The sequence below is a fragment of the Gymnodraco acuticeps genome, unplaced genomic scaffold (assembly GCF_902827175.1).
Source record: "Gymnodraco acuticeps unplaced genomic scaffold, fGymAcu1.1, whole genome shotgun sequence".
In the NCBI taxonomy this organism is placed as follows: domain Eukaryota; kingdom Metazoa; phylum Chordata; class Actinopteri; order Perciformes; family Bathydraconidae; genus Gymnodraco; species Gymnodraco acuticeps.
The window spans coordinates 12,031-32,279 of NW_022991242.1; the positions used below are offsets into that span (position 1 = coordinate 12,031).

Consider the following 20,249-nt stretch of genomic DNA (forward strand, 5'->3'; position numbering starts at 1 on the left):
TAAAACATGCATAAACTAAACACATGTAATTTGTTAAATGTGTTTCCAGTTGGAGCGAGAGCAGCTTCCTGTGTTCCAGCACCGGCACCGCGTCCTGGAGGCTCTGCAGCGCCACCCGGTGGTGGTGGTGGCCGGAGAGACAGGAAGTGGGAAGAGCACTCAGATCCCTCAGTTCCTATTGGAGGAGCTTCTGATTGGCTGCCCGGCGGCTCGACCCGTCAACATCGTGGTGACGCAGCCGCGCAGGATCTCTGCCATGAGCCTCGCCTGCAGGGTCAACCAGGAGCAGGGCTGTGAGGACGCGCCGGGGTCAAAGGTCAGGAGGGAGTTATTTAACTAAACTTAAACTAAATTATCTAATGTGCATTTAAAAAAAGAGGAATAGTTTCGGTGAAGACCAAAAGGTACCATGGCGTCATAGAAAACTATTATGTGGCCCTAATCCTGTTCTGAAGTACTCAGATCTTGTACTAAAGTAGAAGTACTCAGCTCTTGTTCTTGAGTAAAAGTAGAAGTGCTCAGATCTTGTACTTGATTATAAGTAGAAGTACTCAGATATTGTGCTTGAGTAAAAGTAGAAGTACTCAGATCTTGTGCTTGAGTAAAAGCAGAAGTACTCAGATCTTGTACTTGAGTAAAAGTAGAAGTACTCAGATCTTGTGCTTCAGTAAAAGTAGAAGTACTCAGATCTTGTGCTTCAGTAAAAGTAGAAGTACTCAGATCTTGTACTTCAGTAAAAGTAGAAGTACTCAGATCTTGTGCTTGAGTAAAAGTAGAAGTACTCAGATCTTGTACTTGAGTTAAAGTAGAAGTACTCAGATCTTGTACTTGAGTAAAAGTAGAAGTACTCAAATCTTGTACCTGAGTAAATGTAGAAGTACCAGAGTGTAGGAATACTATGTTACAAGTAAAAGTAACATAAAATGGAAATACTCAAGTAAAGTACAAGTACCTCAAAATTGTACTCAAGCACAGTACTTGAGTAAATCTACTTAGTTACTTGGCTCTAATGAATCTGTTTTAATGTTGTCATGTCTCCAGTCGTCGCTGTGTGGGTATCAGATCCGGATGGAGAACAGGTCGGCGGAGGGGACCCGCCTCCTGTACTGCACCACAGGGGTCCTGCTGAGGAAACTGCAGCACGACTCACACCTCAGCTCCCTCACACACATCATCGTGGACGAGGTACACACACTTACTATGAGACCGTTTTAAAAAGAGACCCCTCTGACTTCAGATGCATGTGATGGGTTTTCTTAAATGACGTTTAACAAATATTATTTTGCGGATGTTTTAGTTTATTTGCTAGTTTTGACCTCTTATTACACACACTAACACTAACAATAACCTTTTGCTATCATCTAATCCCTAACTATCCAGAAAATCAAGTATATTAAAACCTTATTTCATTTTCTTAACTATAATTCCCTGGTACACCTGTTCCCCCCCAAGGTGCACGAGCGCAGCGTGCAGTCAGACTTCCTGCTGACCATCCTGAAGGACGTGGTGATGAAGCGTTCGGACCTGAAACTGATCCTGATGAGCGCCACGGTCGACTGCCAAAAGTTCTCCTCGTACTTCAACCGCTGCCCCGTCATCAGCATCCCTGGGAGGACCTTCCCCGTGGAGGTGAGGGGGGGTTCACTTTATATGACTTAGAAAGTCGGGTTTAAAGGTCACCTATTATGCAAAATCCTCTTCTTCATGTCTCTTCTACATCAACATGTGTCCCCTCTTCTTCATGTCTCTTCTACATCAACATGTGTCCCCTCTTCTTCATGTCTCTTCTACATCAACATGTGTCCCCTCTTCTTCATGTCTCTTCTACATCAACATGTGTCCCCTCTTCTTCATGTCTCTTCTACATCAACACGTGTCCCCTCTTCTTCATGTCTCTTCTACATCAACATTTGTCCCCTCTTCTTCATGTCTCTTCTACATCAACATGTGTCCCCTCTTCTTCATGTCTCTTCTACATCAACACGTGTCCCCTCTTCTTCATGTCTCTTCTACATCAACACGTGTCCCCTCTTCTTCATGTCTCTTCTACATCAACATGTGTCCCCTCTTCTTCATGTCTCTTCTACATCAACATGTGTCCCCTCTTCTTCATGTCTCTTCTACATCAACATGTGTCCCCTCTTCTCCATGTCTCTTCTACATCAACATGTGTCCCCTCTTCTCATGTCTCTTCTACATCAACATGTGTCCCCTCTTCTCCATGTCTCCTCTACATCAACATGTGTCCCCTCTTCTCCATGTCTCCTCTACATCAACATGTGTCCCCTCTTCTTCATGTCTCTTCTACATCAACATGTGTCCCCTCTTCTTCATGTCTCTTCTACATCAACATGTGTCCCCTCTTCTTCATGTCTCTTCTACATCAACATGTGTCCCCTCTTCTTCATGTCTCTTCTACATCAACATGTGTCCCCTCTTCTTCATGTCTCTTCTACATCAACATGTGTCCCCCTCTTCTTCATGTCTCTTCTACATCAACATGTGTCCCCTCTTCTTCATGTCTCTTCTACATCAACATGTGTCCCCTCTTCTTCATGTCTCTTCTACATCAACATGTGTCCCCTCTTCTTCATGTCACTTCTACATCAACATGTGTCCCCTCTTCTTCATGTCTCTTCTACATCAACATGTGTCCCCTCTTCTTCATGTCTCTTCTACATCAACATGTGTCCCCTCTTCTTCATGTCACTTCTACATCAACATGTGTCCCCTCTTCTTCATGTCTCTTCTACATCAACATGTGTCCCCTCTTCTTCATGTCTCTTCTACATCAACATGTGTCCCCTCTTCTTCATGTCTCTTCTACATCAACATGTGTCCCCCTCTTCTTCATGTCTCTTCTACATCAACATGTGTCCCCTCTTCTTCATGTCACTTCTACATCAACATGTGTCCCCCTCTTCTTCATGTCTCTTCTACATCAACATGTGTCCCCTCTTCTTCATGTCTCTTCTACATCAACATGTGTCCCCTCTTCTTCATGTCACTTCTACATCAACATGTGTACCCTCTTCTTCATGTCTCTTCTACATCAACATGTGTCCCCTCTTCTTCATGTCTCTTCTACATCAACATGTGTCCCCTCTTCTTCATGTCTCTTCTACATCAACATGTGTCCCCTCTGTGGAAAGAGACTCTGAAAGTTTCAGGAACAAAGATTCTCTCTCTTTTTGGTCCATTTCTATAAAAACCTGTCTGAAAATGAGCTGATCAGATTTTGGCCACTTTATGATGTCATAACGATGTTTTGTCTTGTGTAACCATTAGCCAATCAGCAACCAAGGTAACCCCCCCCCCCTTATCACCTGAATCTCCTCCTAGAGCTCCATTGAGTTCTTTGTAACCAAATGTCTCTCAGAGGGGTGTGGGGAGGGGCTCCTTATTTTCATCTAAAGTAACAGACAGAGAATCAGCACTTTGGAAACAGGGCTGAAACAGAGGGGATTATGGGTAATGCTGCAATGATCTGTTTGGTGTTTCAGCCAATCAGAGACAGGTTCTGTATATATCTGAGACCTGTGATATATTGATGAAAAACAGAATAATAGGGACCTTTAATGTTGAAATAACAGAGATATCTACAGAGCTGAGTCCAGATCAAATGCACGCTGAAGGCTCTTTGAGGTCTTTCTCTCACTGATCCTGCTGTTATGTTAAATGTTTGTTGTTCATGTGTTGTGTCTTGATATCTGTCTGTTGATGTTACACATGGAGCTGCTGGGATGCAAGTCACATTTCAGACTTGATCTGACCATTAAAGTTGTATCGTATAAGAGATAAGGCACGTCTGGGTTTTAATGTAGTCCTATCAGAGTATTTTTTGTTTACGATTAGACTACGAAAGGCTAGAGCTGCCAATACAATACATATATAAACGATTGAACTTAGCACCTGTAACATTTAAATGGGATTATTATAATATTACTGAATCTGATGTGAAAATAAATAATCGTCCATTAAGGAAATACTTATTATTTTCAAAAAAAGTTGATCGTTGAGGCTTTAATTTCTCTATTTATTCTTTTGTTGTAAATGAATTTTTTTTAACTTAGTTTTTATTTCAGATTCAGTTTCATTATACACATCACGGTTTCCGCTAGGATGTTTTCTTGCCGGTCAAACTCTAAACTTACCGGTCATGTTTCAATAATAATAATAAGAATTGTGTAGCAGAGTTTCCGTTAGCAGGTAATTACCGGACTAGGACCGGATATGCTGATGTTTAAAACAGCCGGTCAGTATCCAGCTCGCTACACAGTGGGCGGGGCTTCAGGTGATCATGCAGAGCTGCGTGTCTCCGTCAGACTCAGCAGCTGATCTGATCCCTCTCTCTCGTTCGGTTACACTTCACTCGCGTTTATGTCCATATCGCTCAGATCCAGCTCTCCTGATCGGCCTTTATGGAGAGCACCGATCAAACTATTAAGAGTGAATATCGGCCGATAACGACCGGCGGCCGATCGATCGGAGCATCCCTAATTATTACCGGACATTTTGACCGGCAGGTTTTTAATTTACCGGTTTTTAATAAATGTTACCGGCTAAAAAAACGGTAATTACCGGCTAACGGAAACCCTGATACATACATGTTGACATTTTGGTCAACAGTTTTTCCATTTTCATTTAGCTGTATCTACATAGCCAACATGAGAAAAAGAAAAAAGTACAAAATGAGATCAATACAAATAATAATAATAAATTAGACATATGAAAAGATAAATACATATAAATAATAATAAAATAAAACAGTGTGTGTGTATAGTTGTGTGTGTGCAGGTCAGAGCCATTCAATACACTTTGATCAGGAGGTTAAAGACCCTGAAGTGGTTCGAAAGATGTGGAGAAATCAGAATGAACTTACTGGATCAGCGAAGTTGTGGCGTGACTCCATCTTTTGCGAACCTAAGGACATTTTTAACATCTTGGTTTCGTCTCCAGGTGTCTCACTTAGAGGACATAGTGGAGGAGACCGGCTACCTTCTGGAAAAAGACTCGGAGTACACTCAGAAGATCCTTGAAGACGAGGAGGAGGTGAACATCTCCTTCAGTCAGAAAGGAGGGAAGACGTCTCAGCACCAGGTAGAGTCTGCTTTTATACACTTGTATACACAATATACTGTTTTCATAATAACTTTATACCGGCACAAATACATGGAAATATATTTCATATGTATACATCTTTATTTATTTATATAGCACATTTAATCTCTCAGATCTTATACTTGAGTAAAAGTAGAAGTACTCAGATCTTGTACTTGAGTAAAAGTAGAAGTACTCAGATCTTGTACTTGAGTAAAAGTAGAAGTACTCAGACCTTGTACTTGAGTAAAAGTAGAAGTACCAGAGTGTAGGAATACTCTGTCACAGTAAAAGTCCTGCATTCAAAATGTTCCTCAAGTGAAAGTAGAAAAGTATTCTCATCAAAATATAGTGAAAGTAGCGACAGTAAAAGTAGTCATTGTGCAGATTGGTCCATTTCAGAATAATATCTATGATATGTTTTATAATGATTGATCATTACTGTGTGTGTGTGTGTGTGTGTGTGTGTGTGTGTGTGTGTGTGTGTGTGTGTGTGTGTGTGTGTGTGTGTGTGTGTGTGTGTGTGTGTGTGTGTTGTGTGTGGTGTGTGTGTGTGTGTGTGTGTGTGTGTGTGTGTGTGTGTGTGGTGTGTGTGTGTGTGTGTGTGTGTGTGTGTGTGTGTGTGTGTGTGTGTGTGTGTGTGTGTGTGTGTGTGTGTGTGTGTGTGTGTGTGTGTGTGTGTGTGTGTGTGTGTGTGTGTGTGTGTGTGTGTGTGTGTGTGTGTGTGTGTGTGTGTGTGTGTGTGTGTGTGTGTGTGTGTGTGTGTGACCTCTCTGCCTCCAGGAGTTCATATTGAGCCCCTCCTCAGGCTGGGATCTGGGTCCTGATCTGGATCACTTCAGCAGTCGCACCCGGCAGGTTCTGCAGTACATGAACCCCAACAAGATCAACATGGACCTGCTGGTGGACCTCATCGCATATCTGGGTACCAATCATCACTATATCATCAATAGTACACATTAATGCATGTTTATGGTTTGGGAAGCATTTTGTGCAGCCTTTAAAAAGTACACATTTGAGTTACTTGTAGTATTTGCTTTTCTTGCAACTGCAACTTATTTTACGACTTTGGTTACTTTTAATAATTAAGATCTTTGCATAAAAAATAATGTAATAGATATGATGGTTTGTTATGAATTCAACTAGCCAACAGTTTATCAAAGGACAGCTTTTATAAACATATCCAGAGATGGCAAAAGTACACACATCCTTTACTCAAGTAGAAGTACAGATACTCGTGTTTAAAGATACTCTGGTGAAAGTAGAAGTACTGACTAAACTTCTTTACTCAAGTGAAAGTAAAGAGGCTTTGAAATGTACTTCAGTAAAAAGTACCCATAACTAGCAGGTGCTTTAAAGAGTACCTGACCTCCCTTTATATTAATAGAACAATAATGTCATTGTTAGCTAATGAATGTTTCCATGCTGAACAACGGCAACATGACAACGTTTCCATTGGTCCCTCTTCTTTAGAGAAGACCAGGAAATGATGGATACACGGATCGTGTTCAAATCAATAGGCACGCAATGACTCTAAAGAATAATGATCACGCATCAAACACACATTCAGACTAAAGGAACCAGCTGTTTGGGAAATGAGAGAAGTAGAAAGTACAGGTATTTGTGTTCAACATGTAAGAAGTAGAAAGTACAGGTATTTGAGTTCAACATGAGAGAAGTAGAAAGTACAGGTATTTGTGTTCAACATGTAAGAAGTAGAAAGTACAGGTATTTGAGTTCAACATGTAAGAAGTAGAAAGTACAGGTATTTGTGTTCAACATGTAAGAAGTAGAAAGTACAGGTATTTGAGTTCAACATGTGAGAAGTAGAAAGTACAGGTATTTGTGTTCAACATGTAAGAAGTAGAAAGTACAGGTATTTGAGTTCAACATGTGAGAAGTAGAAAGTACAGGTATTTGAGTTCAACATATGAGAAGTAGAAAATACAGGTATTTGTGTTCAACATGTAAGAAGTAGAAAGTACAGGTATTTGAGTTCAACATGTGAGAAGTAGAAAGTACAGGTATTTGAGTTCAACATGTGAGAAGTAGAAAGTACAGGTATTTGAGTTCAACATGTGAAAAGTAGAAAGTACAGGTATTTGTGTTCAACATGAGAGAAGTAGAAAGTACAGGTATTTGTGTTCAACATGTAAGAAGTAGAAAGTACAGGTATTTGAGTTCAACATGTGAGAAGTAGAAAGTACAGGTATTTGAGTTCAACATGTGAAAAGTAGAAAGTACAGGTATTTGTGTTCAACATGAGAGAAGTAGAAAGTACAGGTATTTGAGTTCAACATGTGAGAAGTAGAAAGTACAGGTATTTGAGTTCAACATGTAAGAAGTAGAAAGTACAGGTATTTGGGTTCAACATGTAAGAAGTAGAAAGTACAGGTATTTGGGTTCAACATGTAAGAAGTAGAAAGTACAGGTATTTGAGTTCAACATGTAAGAAGTAGAAAGTACAGGTATTTGAGTTCAACATGTAAGAAGTAGAAAGTACAGGTATTTGGGTTCAACATGTAAGAAGTAGAAAGTACAGGTATTTGAGTTCAACATGTAAGAAGTAGAAAGTACAGGTATTTGAGTTCAACATGTAAGAAGTAGAAAGTACAGGTATTTGGGTTCAACATGTAAGAAGTAGAAAGTACAGGTATTTGGGTTCAACATGTAAGAAGTAGAAAGTACAGGTATTTGGGTTCAACATGTAAGAAGTAGAAAGTACAGGTATTTGTGTTCAACATGTAAGAAGTAGAAAGTACAGGTATTTGAGTTCAACATGTGAGAAGTAGAAAGTACAGGTATTTGTGTTCAACATGTAAGAAGTAGAAAGTACAGGTATTTGAGTTCAAAGTGTAAGAAGTAGAAAGTACAGGTATTTGTGTTCAACATGTGAGAAGTAGAAAGTACAGGTATTTGTGTTCAACATGTAAGAAGTAGAAAGTACAGGTATTTGAGTTCAACATGTAAGAAGTAGAAAGTACAGGTATTTGAGTTCAACATGTGAGAAGTAGAAAGTACAGGTATTTGGGTTCAACATGTAAGAAGTAGAAAGTACAGGTATTTGAGTTCAACATGTAAGAAGTAGAAAGTACAGGTATTTGAGTTCAACATGTAAGAAGTAGAAAGTACAGGTATTTGAGTTCAACATGTAAGAAGTAGAAAGTACAGGTATTTGTGTTCAACATGTAAGAAGTAGAAAGTACAGGTATTTGAGTTCAACATGTAAGAAGTAGAAAATACAAGTATTTGAGTTCAACATGTGAGAAGTAGAAAGTACAGGTATTTGAGTTCAACATGTAAGAAGTAGAAAGTACAGGTATTTGTGTTGCACTGCGTGAGGCAAATGGTGGTCACACCATATACTGACTGGTTTTCGGACCCCCCCAGACCCCCCCAATAAAGCAAAACTGCACGTTTCAGAGTGGCCTTTTCTTGTGGCCAGCCTAAGGCACACCTGTGCAATAATCATGCTGTCTAATCAGCATCTTGATATGCCACACCTGTGAGGTGGGATGGATTATCTCGGCAAAGGAGAAGTGCTCACTATCACAGATTATTTCAGATTTGTGAACAATATTTGAGAGAAATGGTTATTTTGTGTTTATAGAAAATGTTTTAGTTCTTTGAGTTCATCTCATGAAAAATGGGAGCAAAAACAAAAGTGTTGCATTTATATTTTTGTTCAGTGTAAGTACAGTAACGAAATATTTGTACTTCCCACCTCTGAACATATATAAATGTTAAATATCTGTAATTCTTTGTGCTCTTACAGATAAGTCCCCTCAGTTTGCGGAGATGGATGGAGCTGTGCTCGTGTTCCTCCCGGGTCTCGCTCACATCCAGCAGCTGTTCGACCTGCTGACCTCAGACAAGAGGTTCAGGGACAAGAACAGGTGACACACACACACACACACACACACACACACACACACACACACACACACATACCATGTGTACATCACTTCAGGGGACATTACATTGACTTACATGCATTTCCTGGAGACTTATCCTAACCCTAACCCTTAACCTTACCCTAATCCTAAACCTAACCAAGTCTTCACCCTAAAATTAATGATACCCCTCATGGGGAACTCCATTTTTTCCCCATAAGGGAGGCGAGTCCCCACACGTGACTATGTAAACAGATTTAGGTCCCCACAAGTATAGTAATGCTAGGACACACACAAACACACACACACACACACACATATCCCTGATTACACTTACTTACTCTAACCTAAGTAACATTTTTAATGCATGACTTGAAGTGAAGAATCTGATTTCTTCTTCTCTGTCTCCAGGTTCAAGATCGTCGCTCTGCACTCGACTCTCTCCTCTAAAGACCAGGCTGCTGCCTTCACAGTGCCCCCTGCTGGAGTCAGAAAGGTACTACATGCTATATATCATTGATAAGAAGGAAAATACAACAATAAAGGTAATATAGATAACCCTTTATTGGTCAAATAATTTGAGGGAATGAATGCTTTGTGTCTCTTTAGATTGTGTTGTCGACGAACATTGCGGAAACAGGCGTCACCATTCCTGACGTCGTGTTTGTCATCGACACCGGAAAGACTAAAGAAAACAAGTAAGCAAACCAATAAATTACATATTAAAGTATCGATGGATTATTATCTTCTTTCATTAAGTCATGGCTCATTTCAACATGTGTTCCCCTGTCTCTTGATTTAAATGATAGCCTCTGAAAGCAGATAATGCAGAAAAAGAAGTGTCCTAATGTCTGTCATTAAAGGAGAGTAATGATAGTGGGTAGTGTGCTGGACTTCGAATCAGGGGATAGCAAGTTCGAGTCCCACTGCATGTCGTTGTGTCCCTGGGCAAGACACTTCACCCCAAATTGCTCCTGTGGGGATTTTCCACAGTACACAGTAAGTCGCTTTGGATAAAAGCGTCTAACAAGTAACATGTAATGAAACATGTCTAAAAAAACAAAGATATTTTCTTTAGCTAAATATCATCTTTTTGGGGCTGCTGTTCTAAAGCATGCTCAAATCTTCAAATAACTTGACACGTAAAAGCTAAACAGTGCTGCTTTATTGTACTTAAAAGTGTTAACTGAAGAATGACATGAAGGGAAAGTCAGTGAAGGTCCTAATCTAAGGACAATAGAAATCTGAAATGAATGTCTCTTAATCGGGATTGCAGTAATATTAAATAAGACCTTTTCAGGTTCATAATAGTATTTTGTGTCTCAACTGTGACATGTTCCTATGCTTTAATGTTCAAAAAGATCTTTATTTTAGCCCTTTCAAACCATTTACCTGCAGAAACACCGATATAACTCACTAAAGGAAAGGCAAAAGCATAGGAGAGCCCCTTTAAAAACATCACTCAAATGTAACTCTTATTTCCTGTGTGGCGTTCAGGTACCATGAGAGCAGTCAGATGAGTTCCCTGGTGGAAACCTTTGTCTCTAAAGCCAGCGCCCTCCAGAGGCAGGGCCGAGCGGGACGCGTCCGCAGCGGATTCTGCTTCAGACTCTACCCCAAGTTCAGGTGAGGAAACACTAAATAGTTGAACAACAAAGCGGGAAAACTGTTGGGAAAATCCTGAATGTCCTCTTCCAACATGAGAGTATATGATATCAAAGGTATCCCAACTGTAGCTGTGAACATGACAGGATGTGTGATTACCTAGAAGAGCATCAGGACTGTTTGAGGCAGATGATAGCTATGTGATTAACATGATGATTCAGCCTCTATGGAGAGAGACATTAAGCATGCTCATTTCTGACGTGGAGCTAATCTGAAGTAAACATTGAATACTGCTTTCTATTCCTCCATCTTGTGACTGTGTAACTCCCTCTCTTGATATCAGCATGTGAAGGACACTGCTTTGTGTCTCAGGTTTGACTCCTTCATGGATTACTCGATTCCAGAAATTCTGAGGGTCCCACTGGAGGAGCTCTGCCTGCATATCATGGTATTTAAAACCACTTTAAAGTAGAGACACTACATACTGATAAACACCTGAACATCAGCAGGAGAGGACTCTTTAAAGTAGAGACACTACATACTGCTATACACCTGAACATCAGCAGGAGAGGACTCTTTAAAGTAGAGACACTACATACTGATATACACCTGAACATCAGCAGGAGAGGACTCTTTAAAGTAGAGACACTACGTACTGATATACACCTGAACATCAGCAGGAGAGGACTCTTTAAAGTAGAGACACTACATACTGATATACACCTGAACATCAGCAGGAGAGGACTCTTTAAAGTAGAGACACTACGTACTGATATACACCTGAACATCAGCAGGAGAGGACTCTTTAAAGTAGAGACACTACATACTGATATACACCTGAACATCAGCAGGAGAGGACTCTTTAAAGTAGAGACACTACATACTGATATACACCTGAACATCAGCAGGAGAGGACTCTTTAAAGTAGAGACACTACATACTGCTATACACCTGAACATCAGCAGGAGAGGACTCTTTAAAGTAGAGACACTACATACTGATATACACCTGAACATCAGCAGGAGAGGACTCTTTAAAGTAGAGACACTACATACTGAAATACACCTGAACATCAGCAGGAGAGGACTCTTTAAAGTAGAGACACTACATACTGATATACACCTGAACATCAGCAGGAGAGGACTCTTTAAAGTAGAGACACTACATACTGATATACACCTGAACATCAGCAGGAGAGGACTCTTTAAAGTAGAGACACTACATACTGATATACACCTGAACATCAGCAGGAGAGGACTCTTTAAAGTAGAGACACTACATACTGATATACACCTGAACATCAGCAGGAGAGGACTCTTTAAAGTAGAGACACTACATACTGATATACACCTGAACATCAGCAGGAGAGGACTCTTTAAAGTAGAGACACTACATACTGATGTACACCTGAACATCAGCAGGAGAGGACTCTTTAAAGTAGAGACACTACATACTGATATACACCTGAACATCAGCAGGAGAGGACTCTTTAAAGTAGAGACACTACATACTGATATACACCTGAACATCAGCAGGAGAGGACTCTTTAAAGTAGAGACACTACATACTGATATACACCTGAACATCAGCAGGAGAGGACTCTTTAAAGGAGAGACACTACATACTGATATACACCTGAACATCAGCAGGAGAGAACTCTTTAAAGTAGAGACACTACATACTGATATACACCTGAACATCAGCAGGAGAGCACTCTTTAAAGTAGAGACACTACATACTGATAAACACCTGAACATCAGCAGGAGAGGACTCTTTAAAGTAGAGACACTACATACTGATATACACCTGAACATCAGCAGGAGAGGACTCTTTAAAGTAGAGACACTACATACTGATATACACCTGAACATCAGCAGGAGAGGACTCTTTAAAGTAGAGACACTACATACTGATATACACCTGAACATCAGCAGGAGAGGACTCTTTAAAGTAGAGACACTACATACTGATAAACACCTGAACATCAGCAGGAGAGGACTCTTTAAAGTAGAGACACTACATACTGATATACACCTGAACATCAGCAGGAGAGGACTCTTTAAAGTAGAGACACTACATACTGATATACACCTGAACATCAGCAGGAGAGGACTCTTTAAAGGAGAGACACTACATACTGATATACACCTGAACATCAGCAGGAGAGAACTATTTAAAGTAGAGACACTACATACTGATATACACCTGAACATCAGCAGGAGAGGACTCTTTAAAGTAGAGACACTACATACTGATATACACCTGAACATCAGCAGGAGAGGACTCTTTAAAGTAGAGACACTACATACTGATAAACACCTGAACATCAGCAGGAGAGGACTCTTTAAAGTAGAGACACTACATACTGATATACACCTGAACATCAGCAGGAGAGCACTCTTTAAAGTAGAGACACTACATACTGATAAACACCTGAACATCAGCAGGAGAGGACTCTTTAAAGTAGAGACACTACATACTGATATACACCTGAACATCAGCAGGAGAGGACTCTTTAAAGTAGAGACACTACATACTGATATACACCTGAACATCAGCAGGAGAGGACTCTTTAAAGTAGAGACACTACATACTGATATACACCTGAACATCAGCAGGAGAGGACTCTTTAAAGTAGAGACACTACATACTGATAAACACCTGAACATCAGCAGGAGAGGACTCTTTAAAGTAGAGACACTACATACTGATATACACCTGAACATCAGCAGGAGAGGACTCTTTAAAGTAGAGACACTACATACTGATATACACCTGAACATCAGCAGGAGAGGACTCTTTAAAGTAGAGACACTGCATACTGATATACACCTGAACATCAGCAGGAGAGGACTCTTTAAAGTAGAGACACTGCATACTGATATACACCTGAACATCAGCAGGAGAGGACTATTTAAAGTAGAGACACTACATACTGATATACACCTGAACATCAGCAGGAGAGGACTCTTTAAAGTAGAGACACTACATACTGATATACACCTGAACATCAGCAGGAGAGGACTCTTTAAAGTAGAGACACTACATACTGATATACACCTGAACATCAGCAGGAGAGGACTCTTTAAAGTAGAGACACTACATACTGATATACACCTGAACATCAGCAGGAGAGGACTCTTTAAAGTAGAGACACTACATACTGCTATACACCTAAACATCAGCAGGAGAGGACTCTTTAAAGTAGAGACACTACATACTGATATACACCTGAACATCAGCAGGAGAGGACTCTTTAAAGTAGAGACACTACATACTGCTATACACCTGAACATCAGCAGGAGAGGACTCTTTAAAGTAGAGACACTACATACTGATATACACCTGAACATCAGCAGGAGAGGACTCTTTAAAGTAGAGACACTACATACTGATATACACCTGAACATCAGCAGGAGAGGACTCTTTAAAGTAGAGACACTACATACTGATATACACCTGAACATCAGCAGGAGAGGACTCTTTAAAGTAGAGACACTACATACTGATATACACCTGAACATCAGCAGGAGAGGACTCTTTAAAGTAGAGACACTACATACTGATATACACCTGAACATCAGCAGGAGAGGACTCTTTAAAGTAGAGACACTACATACTGATATACACCTGAACATCAGCAGGAGAGGACTCTTTAAAGTAGAGACACTACATACTGATATACACCTGAACATCAGCAGGAGAGGACTCTTTAAAGTAGAGACACTACATACTGATATACACCTGAACATCAGCAGGAGAGGACTCTTTAAAGTAGAGACACTACATACTGATATACACCTGAACATCAGCAGGAGAGGACTCTTTAAAGTAGAGACACTACATACTGATATACACCTGAACATCAGCAGGAGAGGACTCTTTAAAGTAGAGACACTACATACTGATAAACACCTGAACATCAGCAGGAGAGGACTCTTTAAAGTAGAGACACTACATACTGATATACACCTGAACATCAGCAGGAGAGGACTCTTTAAAGTAGAGACACTACATACTGAAATACACCTGAACATCAGCAGGAGAGGACTCTTTAAAGTAGAGACACTACATACTGATATACACCTGAACATCAGCAGGAGAGGACTCTTTAAAGTAGAGACACTACATACTGATAAACACCTGAACATCAGCAGGAGAGGACTCTTTAAAGTAGAGACACTACATACTGATATACACCTGAACATCAGCAGGAGAGGACTCTTTAAAGTAGAGACACTACATACTGATATACACCTGAACATCAGCAGGAGAGGACTCTTTAAAGTAGAGACACTACATACTGATATACACCTGAACATCAGCAGGAGAGGACTCTTTAAAGTAGAGACACTACATACTGATATACACCTGAACATCAGCAGGAGAGGACTCTTTAAAGTAGAGACACTACATACTGAAATACACCTGAACATCAGCAGGAGAGGACTCTTTAAAGTAGAGACACTACATACTGATATACACCTGAACATCAGCAGGAGAGGACTCTTTAAAGTAGAGACACTACATACTGATATACACCTGAACATCAGCAGGAGAGGACTCTTTAAAGTAGAGACACTACATACTGATATACACCTGAACATCAGCAGGAGAGGACTCTTTAAAGTAGAGACACTACATACTGATATACACCTGAACATCAGCAGGAGAGGACTCTTTAAAGTAGAGACACTACATACTGATATACACCTGAACATCAGCAGGAGAGGACTCTTTAAAGTAGAGACACTACATACTGATATACACCTGAACATCAGCAGGAGAGGACTCTTTAAAGTAGAGACACTACATACTGATATACACCTGAACATCAGCAGGAGAGGACTCTTTAAAGTAGAGACACTACATACTGATATACACCTGAACATCAGCAGGAGAGGACTCTTTAAAGTAGAGACACGACATACTGATATACACCTGAACATCAGCAGGAGAGGACTCTTTAAAGTAGAGACACTGCATACTGATATACACCTGAACATCAGCAGGAGAGGACTATTTAAAGTAGAGACACTACATACTGATATACACCTGAACATCAGCAGGAGAGGACTCTTTAAAGTAGAGACACTACATACTGATATACACCTGAACATCAGCAGGAGAGGACTCTTTAAAGTAGAGACACTACATACTGATATACACCTGAACATCAGCAGGAGAGGACTCTTTAAAGTAGAGACACTACATACTGATATACACCTGAACATCAGCAGGAGAGGACTCTTTAAAGTAGAGACACTACATACTGCTATACACCTAAACATCAGCAGGAGAGGACTCTTTAAAGTAGAGACACTACATACTGATATACACCTGAACATCAGCAGGAGAGGACTCTTTAAAGTAGAGACACTACATACTGCTATACACCTGAACATCAGCAGGAGAGGACTCTTTAAAGTAGAGACACTACATACTGATATACACCTGAACATCAGCAGGAGAGGACTCTTTAAAGTAGAGACACTACATACTGATATACACCTGAACATCAGCAGGAGAGGACTCTTTAAAGTAGAGACACTACATACTGATATACACCTGAACATCAGCAGGAGAGGACTCTTTAAAGTAGAGACACTACATACTGATATACACCTGAACATCAGCAGGAGAGGACTCTTTAAAGTAGAGACACTACATACTGATATACACCTGAACATCAGCAGGAGAGGACTCTTTAAAGTAGAGACACTACATACTGATATACACCTGAACATCAGCAGGAGAGGACTCTTTAAAGTAGAGACACTACATACTGATATACACCTGAACATCAGCAGGAGAGGACTCTTTAAAGTAGAGACACTACATACTGATATACACCTGAACATCAGCAGGAGAGGACTCTTTAAAGTAGAGACACTACATACTGATATACACCTGAACATCAGCAGGAGAGGACTCTTTAAAGTAGAGACACTACATACTGATATACACCTGAACATCAGCAGGAGAGGACTCTTTAAAGTAGAGACACTACATACTGATAAACACCTGAACATCAGCAGGAGAGGACTCTTTAAAGTAGAGACACTACATACTGATATACACCTGAACATCAGCAGGAGAGGACTCTTTAAAGTAGAGACACTACATACTGAAATACACCTGAACATCAGCAGGAGAGGACTCTTTAAAGTAGAGACACTACATACTGATATACACCTGAACATCAGCAGGAGAGGACTCTTTAAAGTAGAGACACTACATACTGATAAACACCTGAACATCAGCAGGAGAGGACTCTTTAAAGTAGAGACACTACATACTGATATACACCTGAACATCAGCAGGAGAGGACTCTTTAAAGTAGAGACACTACATACTGAAATACACCTGAACATCAGCAGGAGAGGACTCTTTAAAGTAGAGACACTACATACTGATATACACCTGAACATCAGCAGGAGAGGACTCTTTAAAGTAGAGACACTACATACTGATATACACCTGAACATCAGCAGGAGAGGACTCTTTAAAGTAGAGACACTACATACTGATATACACCTGAACATCAGCAGGAGAGGACTCTTTAAAGTAGAGACACTACATACTGATATACACCTGAACATCAGCAGGAGAGGACTCTTTAAAGTAGAGACACTACATACTGATATACACCTGAACATCAGCAGGAGAGGACTCTTTAAAGTAGAGACACTACATACTGATATACACCTGAACATCAGCAGGAGAGGACTCTTTAAAGTAGAGACACTACATACTGATATACACCTGAACACATGTCCTTTTTAAACGTGTTTTCTCTCTCCTTTCTGGTAGAAATGTCAGTACGGTTCCCCGGAGGAGTTCCTGAGTCGAGCTCTGGACCCTCCTCAGCCTCAGTCGGTCTGTAACGCCGTCAGCCTGCTGAGGAAGATCGGAGCGTGTCACCCCGAGAAACACATCCTCACCCCGCTGGGTCACCACCTCGCCTCCCTGCCCGTCAACGTGAAGATCGGGAAGATGCTGATCTACGGAGCCATCCTCGGCTGCTTGGAGCCCATCGTACGTTTCCTCCATACTTTACCTTTAGGGCTGTCAAACTCAATTTAAAGGTCACCTAATGTGCAAAATCCACTTCTTCATGTCTCTTCTACATCAGCATGTGTCCCCTCTTCTTCATGTCTTTTCTACATCAACATGTGTCCCCTCTTCTTCATGTCTTTTCTACATCAACATGTTTCCCCTCTTTTTCATGTCTCTTCTACATCAACATGTGTCCCCTCTTCTTCATGTCTCTTCTACATCAACATGTGTCCCCTCTTCTTCATGTCTCTTCTACATCAACATGTGTCCCCTCTTCTTCATGTCTCTTCTACATCAACATGTGTCCCCTCTTCTCCATGTCTCTTCTACATCAACATGTGTCCCCTCTTCTTCATGTCTCTTCTACATCAACATGTGTCCCCTCTTCTTCATGTCTCTTCTGCATCAACATGTGTCCCCTCTTCTTCATGTCTCTTCTACATCAACATGTGTCCCCTCTTCTCCATGTCTCTTCTACATCAACATGTGTCCCCTCTTCTTCATGTCTCTTCTACATCAACATGTGTCCCCTCTTCTTCATGTCTCTTCTACATCAACATGTGTCCCCTCTTCTCCATGTCTCTTCTACATCAACATGTGTCCCCTCTTCTTCATGTCTCTTCTACATCAACATGTGTCCCCTCTTCTTCATGTCTCTTCTGCATCAACATGTGTCCCCTCTTCTTCATGTCTCTTCTACATCAACATGTGTCCCCTCTTCTCCATGTCTCTTCTACATCAACATGTGTCCCCTCTTCTTCATGTCTCTTCTACATCAACATGTGTCCCCTCTTCTTCATGTCTCTTCTACATCAACATGTGTCCCCTCTTCTCCATGTCTCTTCTACATCAACATGTGTCCCCTCTTCTTCATGTCTCTTCTACATCAACATGTGTCCCCTCTTCTTCATGTCTCTTCTACATCAACATGTGTCCCCTCTGTGGAAAGAGACTGTGTTGTCTTGTGTAACCATTAGCCAATCAGCAACCAAGGTAACCCCCCCCCCCCTTATCACCTGAATCTCCTCCTAGAGCACCATTGAGTTATTTGTAACCAAATGTCTCTCAGAGGGGCGTGGGGAGGGGCTCCTTATTTTCATCTAAAGTAACAGACAGAGAAGCAGCACTTTGGAAACAGGGCTGAAACAGAGGGGATTATGGGTAATGCTGCAATGATCGGTTTGGTGTTTCAGCCAATCAGAGACAGGCTCTGTATATATCTTAGACCTGTGAGATATTGATGAAAAACAGTATAATAGGGGACCTTTAAGACTGCAAATTATAATAATAATAATGTTTTTGTTTCAGGCCACCATCGCCGCAGCCATCTCAGAGAAGTCTCCGTTCTCCACCCCGATGAACAGGAAGGAGGAAGCTAACCTCGCTAAAGCTACGCTCGCTGTGTCCAACTCTGATCACCTGACCATCTACAACGCTTACCTCGGGTTCGCATTTATACTTTGATTTTGTAGAGTTTTTCTACAGGAGAACTGGACAGAGAGGAAATACAATACAGCTCCATTTCAATCAGGAGAGACTTTGTTTTGATTTAACAATACGTATTTAGACCCCGTTGAGCGGAGGTATATGACAGCTGTCAGGGAGGGGAGAGAGCAGATTTAAGGATGTGACGATGCGCTCTGATTGGCTTGTGGACATAGAGACGAAGGTGATAATAATCGCCGATGGGAGAGGGGAGATAGAAATATGTGAATGACGGGATATAGAGACAGTCTTCTTGATTTAACTTACGCTAAGCTTCATATGTTTTTTCAGTAGTTAGCTTTTTGTCAGGGGACAGATCATCAATAAGGATTACCCTCAGGTCCGGAAAATATATTAAAATGACCGTTAATATATGATATTTATCCAGCAAGTACAAACACAGCCTATTAAGCAAATCGTCTCCTTCTGCTTTCTGATGATCTGTTTCAAACGTTTTATTTGTCATATAGCTACAGCAGAGTTTTGGCATTGAATCTGAAGTCTCAGGCACCTCCAAAAACAAAATGTTCAACATACCTAAGACATAAAAGAGAAAATACCATTAATAAAATGGTGGAAAAGACATGATGTTGCAGGAATATGGAGAATATAGATATATAAGATCAGATAAAACAATCTAATATGAAATGAAATGTCTTGTCTCACTGTCAGGTGGAAGACCTCTCAGAGTGACGGACAGAGAGCAGAGACGTCGTACTGCAGGAAACACTTCCTCAACAGAACTGCTCTCATTACCATAGAGGTAACACTCACACACACACACACACACACACACACACACACACACACACACACACACACACACACACACACACACACACACACACACACACACACACACACACACACTGTAATATCTCCTCTTCCTGCAGGGGGTGGAGCAGGAGCTGATGAGGATGACATTATACTGAAGTGACTGTTATTTTTGTATATATTGATTGTTGTGCTTTTATTTATGTCTTAATGTAATAAGGATAAACATATTTTTATAAATATATATATATTTGTATTCGGGATTGTGGGAAACGGTATTTCGATCTCTCTGTCTGTACACACAAACTGAAAGATTGCCAATAAAGTTGACTT

The 20,249-nt window shown here is 40.7% G+C and overlaps 1 protein-coding gene across 1 annotated transcript in view; it reads left to right on the forward strand.

Annotated features, from left to right (window-relative positions):
- Positions 1–19,905, forward strand: part of dhx29 (DEAH (Asp-Glu-Ala-His) box polypeptide 29) — a gene marked incomplete at both ends in the record, with an annotated part of 31,555 nt that extends 11,650 nt beyond the window's left edge. The window contains 13 exon segments of the mRNA XM_034239459.1: positions 50–316; positions 1,042–1,185; positions 1,453–1,629; positions 4,960–5,100; positions 5,884–6,025; positions 8,876–8,996; positions 9,405–9,489; positions 9,603–9,691; positions 10,491–10,619; positions 10,971–11,046; positions 17,412–17,636; positions 18,966–19,102; positions 19,815–19,905. Of these exon segments, the coding sequence (XP_034095350.1) occupies positions 50–316; positions 1,042–1,185; positions 1,453–1,629; positions 4,960–5,100; positions 5,884–6,025; positions 8,876–8,996; positions 9,405–9,489; positions 9,603–9,691; positions 10,491–10,619; positions 10,971–11,046; positions 17,412–17,636; positions 18,966–19,102; positions 19,815–19,905 (1,824 nt within the window).
- Between the last annotated feature and the right edge of the window lie 344 nt (positions 19,906–20,249).